General features: G+C 39.5%; 5 protein-coding genes across 5 annotated transcripts; 3 read left to right on the top strand and 2 right to left on the bottom strand. All coding sequences in view use genetic code 12, as the record gives it.

The window, feature by feature from the left end:
- Window positions 1-3: 3 nt before the first annotated feature.
- Window positions 4-1,251, bottom strand: CANMA_000690 (uncharacterized protein; the record flags this gene model as incomplete). The annotated part of the gene is made up of 1 exon (XM_051818069.1): window positions 4-1,251. The coding sequence occupies one exon, from the start codon at window positions 1,249-1,251 to the stop codon at window positions 4-6; it is 1,248 nt and encodes a 415-aa protein (XP_051673763.1).
- A 166-nt stretch (window positions 1,252-1,417) lies between these two features.
- On the bottom strand, window positions 1,418-3,316 carry CANMA_000691 (sorting nexin 1; the record flags this gene model as incomplete). The annotated part of the gene is made up of 1 exon (XM_051818070.1): window positions 1,418-3,316. The coding sequence occupies one exon, from the start codon at window positions 3,314-3,316 to the stop codon at window positions 1,418-1,420; it is 1,899 nt and encodes a 632-aa protein (XP_051673764.1).
- A 646-nt stretch (window positions 3,317-3,962) lies between these two features.
- Window positions 3,963-4,493, top strand: CANMA_000692 (uncharacterized protein; the record flags this gene model as incomplete). Its single annotated transcript, XM_051818071.1, has 1 exon — window positions 3,963-4,493. One exon carries the CDS (start codon window positions 3,963-3,965, stop codon window positions 4,491-4,493), a length of 531 nt encoding a protein of 176 aa, XP_051673765.1.
- Window positions 4,494-5,265: 772 nt separating this feature from the next.
- On the top strand, window positions 5,266-7,182 carry SDH12 (Sdh12p; the record flags this gene model as incomplete). Its single annotated transcript, XM_051818072.1, has 1 exon — window positions 5,266-7,182. One exon carries the CDS (start codon window positions 5,266-5,268, stop codon window positions 7,180-7,182), a length of 1,917 nt encoding a protein of 638 aa, XP_051673766.1.
- Window positions 7,183-7,804: 622 nt separating this feature from the next.
- On the top strand, window positions 7,805-8,653 carry CANMA_000694 (SDR family oxidoreductase; the record flags this gene model as incomplete). The annotated part of the gene is made up of 1 exon (XM_051818073.1): window positions 7,805-8,653. One exon carries the CDS (start codon window positions 7,805-7,807, stop codon window positions 8,651-8,653), a length of 849 nt encoding a protein of 282 aa, XP_051673767.1.
- Window positions 8,654-9,217: the final 564 nt, after the last annotated feature.

The raw sequence follows: 9,217 nt of genomic DNA on the forward strand, positions 1-9,217 counted from the left end.
CCCTCAAAGCTCACTCAAGGTGTTCCTCGCCAAATCTAAATCCTCGTTAGGTATCAATATTATACCCGACTTTGCCATTGACAAATATCCAATTTCAAGTACATTTCCTCCTGTTATAATCAATTTGTTTGCCAATCCGGCTACGACACCTGTACAATTTAATGGAAGTTTTGACAAGTCCATTGCAATGGGCACTAATACGTCTTGAGATGATCCGATGGTACTTGTTGATTTATATCCATATTTAGATCTCAATTTGTGTGATTTTGGTAATATTAAACTTAATTCATTGGAGAATGTTCTGGTAATTGCAAAGTATGACGGCTGTAAGGTGCTTGCTAACGAGATTAATTTAATCGTTTTCAAGATACAATACTTTATCTCTCCCGGTCTAGCTCCTGTTAGTAATACCTTGTTCTTTTCATGAATTTGAGGATGAATATCTTCTCTTGCTAACAATTCAAAGGTCTTCTTATGTAATTCTGACAAGGCCGGTTGCTCTTGCTTATCCATATCATACGTAGATATAAAACTGTTTGACGATTCTGAAAAGACAAAATGTTTCAGAATCAATATACGTTCAACCCTTTCTTTCAACTCGGATGGAATCAAAACTATGTCGTTAAAGTGTGAGGAGATGTACAATAACGATATGTCATTTTCCGATAGTGGCTTAGTCAATTCCAAGATCCTACTAGATCTGTCATATCCCCCATCAGAATCTACAATCAAGCTCAAGTATTGCTGCGGTAGAATTTCGACATCAGTGTAATCTAGTTCTTGGCACATCTTTAATGGTTGATCAAAAAACCTGAGGGACAAATTTGTAGAGCAAACGATTGTGCACTCAGTCGGCGTCAATGCAACGTGGAAAAAGTAGTCTTCTGGCGCTTCTTCTTGTCCTTCAATGGAAGGAAATTTTGCAGAATGTGGGTGTGACTGTGGCTTGCTCGAGTTGTCGACAGGTTTCCGGCTTGATCCGTTAAAATCTGTGCTCAACTTTGCAAAATGGACCCCGATGTCTTTGATTCCTGACGTGGTCTCATCCTCGTCAACATCCTCATCGTCGTCGTCATCATCATCTCTATCTGTGTTATCTTCGCTGCTTCCGGAGGAATCGCGGTGTTGTTCTTCATCTCCAATTGAGTCATATAGAAGTTGTACTATCGAATTGGCAAAAATCCAAAGCTTCGGCCTCAGAATAGATATGACTGATAAGTTGATATCATTAAAGTGCACTTGAATGCTCATGGTTGCGGCTGTGTTCTCAATCAAAGAATGCCCTTTCTTTGCAAGATTATTTTTTTTTCAAAAGTTAGAAGTGGGGAGAAGATGAGTCGCGAACCCTGTATTGACAAACTTTGAGTCATCTGTTGATATTTTCCTTTTTATTTCTTTTTTTGCTCTCTTTCTTCTACTAAGACATATACCGACTATAAAATGTTTCATACAATTCAATAGACTCCTTCTGCGACTCAATAGAACTTTCAACGTAAATCTCAACATTGTTTCTGAAGTCATCGATCCTGTTGAGTTCAAATTCTTCCAACTCGGCTTTTATTGTATCACTTATTTGCTCAGACTGTTTCTTCAAGTCACTCTGTCTCTCTTTAAGCTTTTCGACTTCAAAGGCTCTCTCTGGCAGAAGGGGTTGCTTTCTGGATAGTTTGTCTATTTGCGTCGTTAATGATGATAACAGCTGGTAGACTTTTATTCTTGTTTGTAGCGCATAATTTATAGATTCAATGATACGCAAATATTCATCAATGGTAAACCCTATAGTCAACTGATCTGAAATGTTGAGCCTATCCAAATTATCTTTTATTTTAAATTCGACCTCACTGAAAGCGTTGAGTAGATCTCCTGTGGCTTTGCTAATTTCCAAGGCCGAAAGCTCCTCCACAGTGATTGCCAATTCCTCTAAAATATTAATCATATCTTGTCGCTGAGTCCCAATTAAATCAATTGTTTTAGCAAATTGTTTCAAGTTGTATTCCAAATCATCAAGGTAATTCTTCTTCTCCACGAAAAAGTGGTCAGGGTCGACAAACTTATTAGACATGGAAAACAACGAGCTCATGAAACCGGTCGAGGCGGCGGCCGCACTAGCGGCAACATTGGCTGCAGATGAGGAGTTTGAATTAACAGTTCCTCCTTCGTGAATAGTAGAATCTTCGAGTCCACCTTCGTTGAATCTTCCGTCGCCGTCATTGGTTAAAAATGATACAAGATCTGGATCATTAGCAAGACCAGGCTTGTTGGCGATGTTTCTTAACATCTTCTCTAGAGCAAATCTTCTATGTTCTATCAATTTTTCGTTAAACCTGCCAATTATGCTTTGTTTGGAAGGGGGCGGTGGAATAATTCTACCAGCATGGTTCGCCTGGAGTTGATGATAGATCCATCTAAAGTCTTTATACCTCCTTGTCACTTCTGCTGTCTCTATGTTTGAAAAGCTTCCTGACTCAGGGTTTTTATTTTTAGTCCTAATGGTGTACACAATATGCGCTGTAGTTATGTCGCCCACTTTTGTCGGATCGCCAACGGTGATATCCAAGCCATTATCATCTTTGTTGTGCAGGTGCTGCTTTTCGGGATTTTCCCTGTCCTTCTGGTCGCTTTTTCCGTCATCCTCTATTTTAGTCTCTGCTTTGCTTTGATCTGCTGGGTCAGCAGCTGGGTCTTCTGGGGCTTTAGTTGCACCACCTAATGGACCTAACGACACATCGGATGATTCTGACTGAGAGGACCTCAAATGTTGTACATTAGTCTTTGAGCTGAACTTTCGAGGTCTGGTCGCCTTAAATTTTTTGACATTCAAAGGTCTACTGGGTGACAACGCAGGATCTTCACCCAGAGAAACGAGTTTAACGGGTGATTCTCTATCATGGAACAATTCGTCGGTTTTTCTCACGCTTTTAGGTGTCCTCTCATTCAATTTCAGTGTCAAAATATCGCTGTCCTCGGACCCATTTGTAAGTTCAGACATGATTTGACTCTTTAGCTCCTTCCTCTCTTCTGATTTGATCTCATGTAATTGCTCTTGTTCCGAGTTGAAATTTGCCTCATCATGTGCATCGTCCTCATCTGCATCATCATAAATTTCATCTTGAGGCTTTTTGTCTTCAAAAGGGTTGGTAAATGGGTCGTCAATTGAATATGATTGGAAATCGTTAGCTAAGGGCGTAATGGATTGACCGAAAGTGGATGACGTTGCATTTATGCCATCGGCAAACCCGCTAGTTGCTTGGTCTGCATTTGGATTATTGGAGTCAAATTCATCATCCCAAACTGATTTAGTTAAATCCTCATCCATGTTCTGTTGCGGTAAGGTTGTGATGGGTGCTCTAAATAGATCTTAGTGTGGGTGTGTCCTTATTTTTATTTTTTGTTTTCTCAACTCAACAATAACCTAGAAAAATTGGTAACGGGGCAAAGGGAGTGAGAGAACAGGACAAGGAGAGTACCACATTCCTTTGCACACTTATAGTTCTATGGTTACACTGAAGAGGGCCTTTCTAAGGCATAGTATGATGTTGTTTCTTTAGTTAAATAAATTGCTTCTGGGATATACATAATTGAGCAACATAAAACTCCGACACGGGTGTTCCCATTTGCAACCAAATTGAGCAATCGAACAAGCCATTTTCTTTGCGGTAAAGTAGCATTCCAATTATGCATCTTGCAAGCAAGGGGTTGACCCTAAGGAGGAGTTCTGGATTCATCGTACTGGGGCTTTTATACGTCTCTCATGGCACAAATCTGCAATTAACTATGAGCTTTACACATTGTGTAGCACATTATCGCAGATATGTACATACAGCAATCCAACCTCCAAAGATATGTTTGCATGAATGCACCTGCTATTAGCTCACCCCTTCGGTGCCTGTGCTAGAGGAATAGTATAAAAGACACGATTTTTGACCGCAAAAGTCGTTGATTAAAACTAGAGTCAACTAAAGATGCGTATTTTCCAATTCATAGCGTTTGCAACACTTGTCGCTCATGCTCATTCAGCTACTAGACAATTGAATTTGTTTACCAAAGTCAAGGGCGACTCTCCACTTAAGGAGAAGTTTGACAACAAACCGATTTTTTTCCAAACCGATCCACTGGGACACTATTATCTCGAGGTGGCGACTGACGATTCAAGTCTCGCAAAACGAGAGGTTTTTAGTGTTTATACGTACGACGATGAAGAGCAGGCCATTTATAAACAAATTACTGATAATTTGAGGGCAAATCTAACTGCTGAGGATGCAGTTTTGCAAATGACCTTTCTTAAGCCATTGGTTACACGATTAATTGAATTGAAAAGTGGCTTATTAGAGAGATTGTTGTCTTTTAAAGATATTGCAGGCTTGTTCATTACAGAAAACGTACCATTACCTGGGGGGCAACAACTGTCAGCCTATGTCGTTACAGCATCCGGCTATAAAAAAATTGGAGATCAGAAGATTCCCATTGATATTGTTGCGAGAGAAGTAAGATGAGACTCAGAATTCAAGTGGTACCATAATCAGTGGTTCAGAGTTTGCTTTGTATTTTCCCGTTATTAGCTTAATGTATGTGATTAATTTTACAACTGTTTGTTCGCTTGTAGTTCATAACAGCTCCCCTCCAAGAAATTTTATTTTAATGGTCCCGGAATTATAAGGAAAGAAACAATTAATATATGTATCCCAATGGGGAAATCTATGCGGCTGTATTTCCGACTCCATAATTTTTCTCGACCTATCAAATCGCAGTATTTTGTAATCCATGTTTGCAGTGGTACCTAAAAAAGGTGTATCTCTCTCCATGATGCTTCCACCAAAGATATTTATACTGCGTATTGAATCTTGAACAATTTCAATAGCATCTTATTGAGCTCTTACTCTCATAATCACTAATATATACGCCCAATTTTGTAGTTGTGGGTTCATTTTTTGACATTCTCCAGACAAATTTTTTTATTTTTTTTTTTTTCTTTTTAGTCCTTCTCCTACCAAACACCCTCACTTGTAATAAATTTTCAAAATACCAATTTTGAAAAAGGTTTCCTCCAGTAACTCACCAACAGAAACAGACCTACCACGAGGAGAGACTGTAATTTTAGTATTTTCATTTACTAAACATAAGTCATATTTCGATACTATCCTTTCAAAGTATCCTTTTTTTTTATTTATTACATTTAAACCTCGGTCTGGATCAACTGGATTGATTTTTAAACAACTACTACTATTTATTCCCAAAGAGTATATACACTCCATTTAGTTTGACATCATGTTGAGATCATTACGCCCAAAGACTTCTTCATTGACGAGATTTTTCTCCAGCAGCTCAATCAGGTCACAAGTGCAAGGTGCCAACGTTAAAGGAACGGAATTTAATGCCGCCAAATATATGGGCCAAAAATACCACGTCGTTGACCATGAATACGACTGTTTGGTTGTCGGTGCCGGTGGTGCCGGTTTGAGAGCTGCATTCGGTCTTGCTGAGGCCGGTTACAAGACTGCGTGTGTCTCGAAATTGTTCCCCACAAGATCCCACACAGTTGCCGCTCAAGGTGGTATCAACGCTGCCCTTGGTAACATGCACCCTGATGACTGGCATTGGCATTTCTATGACACCGTTAAAGGTTCAGATTGGTTGGGTGATCAAGACGCTATCCATTACATGACCAAAGAAGCACCTGCTTCCATCTATGAATTGGAACATTATGGTGTCCCATTCTCAAGAAATGAAGAAGGAAGAATTTACCAAAGAGCATTTGGTGGTCAATCAAAAGAGTACGGTAAGGGTGGTCAAGCTTACAGAACTTGTGCTGTTGCCGATAGAACTGGACATGCTTTGTTGCACACTTTGTACGGTCAATCCTTGAACCATGACTGTCATTTCTTTATTGAATTTTTTGCCATGGACTTGATGATGCAAGATGGTGCTTGTATTGGTATTGTTGCTTACAACGAAGAAGACGGTACTTTGCACAGATTCTTTGCCAACAGAACTGTTATTGCCACTGGTGGTTATGGTAGAGCCTACTTCTCCTGTACCTCTGCACACACTTGTACTGGTGACGGTTACGCTATGGTTTCTAGAGCTGGTTTGCCATTGGAAGATTTAGAGTTTGTTCAATTCCACCCATCAGGTATCTACGGTTCCGGTTGTCTTATCACTGAAGGTGCCAGAGGTGAAGGTGGTTTCTTGGTTAACTCCGAGGGTGAAAGATTTATGGAACGTTACGCTCCTCATGCCAAGGATTTGGCTTCAAGAGATGTTGTTTCTAGAGCCATCACTATGGAAATCAATGAAGGTAGAGGTGTTGGACCAGAAAAGGATCACATGTACTTGCAATTGTCCCACATTCCAGCCGCTGTTTTGAAAGAAAGATTGCCAGGAATCTCTGAAACTGCTCACATTTTCGCCGGTGTTGATGTTACCAAGGAGCCAATTCCAATCTTGCCAACTGTCCACTATAATATGGGAGGTATTCCAACCAACTGGCAAGGTGAAGTTTTGAAAAAGAACGATAAAGGCGAAGATGAGATTGTTCCAGGATTGATGGCTTGTGGTGAAGCTGCTTGTGCTTCAGTCCACGGTGCCAACAGATTAGGTGCTAACTCATTGTTGGATTTGGTTGTTTTCGGTAGAGCTGTGTCTCATACTATTGCTGGTAACTTGAAGCCTGGTGAGCCAATCAAAGCACACAGTAAGGATATTGGTTACGAATCTATCAACAACTTTGATAAAGTAAGAAATGCTGATGGTGATAAAACCACTGCCGAAATTAGATTGAGTATGCAAAAGACAATGCAAAAGGGATGTGCTGTTTTCAGACTTCAAGATACTTTGGACAAATGTGTTGAAGAGATCGGTGCCATTGATAAACAATTTGAACACGTAAAGACTACTGACCGTTCAATGATTTGGAACAGTGATTTGGTTGAAACCTTGGAATTACAAAACTTGTTGACTTGTGCTACTCAAACTGCTGCATCAGCTGCCGCTAGAACAGAATCAAGAGGTGCTCATGCAAGAGACGATTACCCAGACAGAGATGATGTCAACTGGAGAAAGCACACATTGTCATACCAAGATGCATGGGGATCTCCTGTACGTTTAGATTATAGACATGTTATCAAGCATACCTTGGATAACGATGACTGTAAACCAGTTCCACCAGCCAAGCGTGTTTATTAGAAAAAGGACAATCATTTTTTGCGATTAGGAATTTCATACATACTTTTGAGAACACATTCGTATGTAGTTAGTAGTCACCTGTTAATATAAAATATATAAAGTAAGAAAGAGTTTTGTTGTAGTCCTTATGATTTGTGATTCATGCATATCATTCGATTCTAGAAAGTCATGAGAGAGATTCGTCACATGGAATAAAATGGGAACTCCGGATTTAAAAAAGTCGCAAACTTTAATTTCCGAAAACAGTAGCAAACTAAAGAAAAAAGGAGAACAATAAAGATCAATCCCGACTTGCCAATTCCAATATAATTCCTTTTGCTTCTCATGCGTTTCGTCTCAAATAGTTATTTAGTCAAACTAACCGATTTCTAATGTCAAATACTTTAGTATAAATAGTTAACAATTTGTCCCTCTTCCTTGACCTTGATTTTCAATTCCTTTTTCATGCTTTTTTTTTAGCTTTTATCTACCCCATAAGTATCTCAACATTAGTTATTTAGTCAAATATCTTGTTAGAAATAACATTAGATATCTTAAACCATTTAGACAAAGATATTACCGTGCTCACAATTGCTACCCCGTCACCTACTTCTCCACATTTGTTAACCGATTACACACAAAAATGAGTAAAGAAGAAGAAACCATTTCTTACTGTAATGCAGAATTGGGCCCATTGCCAACTACTGCTCCAAAAGTATCTGATAACATTGTGGACCTTTTCTCCTTCAAGGGAAAAGTAGCCTCTGTCACTGGATCCTCGGGAGGAATTGGTTGGGCTGTTGCAGAAGGTTTTGCCCAGGCTGGTGCCGACGTTGCCATTTGGTACCATTCCCACAATGCCGATGAAAAGGCCAAATATCTTGAAGAGAAATATGGCGTCAAAGCAATTGCATATGGTTGTAACATTGGGGTTGCCGAGGAAGTGCAAAAGACAGTCAAACAAATTGAATCTGATTTTGGTAAAATTGACGTATTTGTTGCCAATGCTGGTATTGCTTGGACCGAAGGACCAGAGATTGATGTTGAAGATTTAAGCAAGTGGAACAAGATTATTGATACCGATTTGAATAGTGTTTTCTACTGTGCCCACGCTATTGGCCCAATTTTCAGAAAGCAGGGTAAAGGTTCATTGGTATTGACAGCATCTATGTCAGCGACGATTGTCAATGTTCCTCAATTACAAGCAGCTTATAATGTAGCAAAAGCCGGAGTTAAACATTTGTCTAAATCTTTGGCGGTTGAATGGGCGCCGTTTGCTAGAGTAAACAGTGTTTCACCGGGTTATATTTCAACTCATTTAACTACGTTTGCTGATCCAGCATTGCAAAAGAAGTGGGTGCAATTGACTCCATTGGGAAGAGAGGGGCATCCAAAGGAGTTGGTTGGTGCTTACTTGTACTTGGCTTCTGATGCTGCTACTTACACAACTGGTTGTGATTTGGCTGTTGATGGTGGCTACACTGTACCATAGATATATCTATAGATAGATAAAATACAAAATAGACCCTTTGTGGGTGTCAGATGTGAAAGCTTTGACAGCAATGATGTCATGGGTAAGAATTATTTTTTGTATCTGCGTTAATGTGAGTACGAGGTAATTCTCTCAAAACAGATAGCTGAAGAAATAAAGTGGCATTTGAGTAGCGGTTAAGTCTCAGAAAAGTTGCACCTCTTTCCGTAACCGGCTGCAAAAACCCTCTACTTCCCCACTCTTTTATTCCTCCGAAGTGTCGGAGTTTTTGTCCATTGGACTAATTACTGCACATGTCAATTTTTGTGCTCCATTAGTACGAGAGTTTTTCTTTCCACAATTATACCGAAGTTGCTACTTCTTCTGTCTTATGCACAGAAACTTATAGGCCAGGTGAAGGCTATAAATACATGAATAAATGAAATTCTGTTGGTTAAGGAAATTTTCAAGCTTTTGGAATTACAATTCCTTTTTGGAGATAGCCTTTACAGAGACTTAAACATGAGTAATATCCAATCTTACTGCAATCCAGAATTAGGACCATTACCAACAAAAGCGCCAAGT

The sequence above is a fragment of the Candida margitis genome (assembly GCF_024628925.1).
Source record: "Candida margitis strain CBS 14175 chromosome Unknown scaffold18, whole genome shotgun sequence".
Classification (NCBI taxonomy): Eukaryota; Fungi; Ascomycota; class Pichiomycetes; order Serinales; family Debaryomycetaceae; genus Lodderomyces; species Lodderomyces margitis.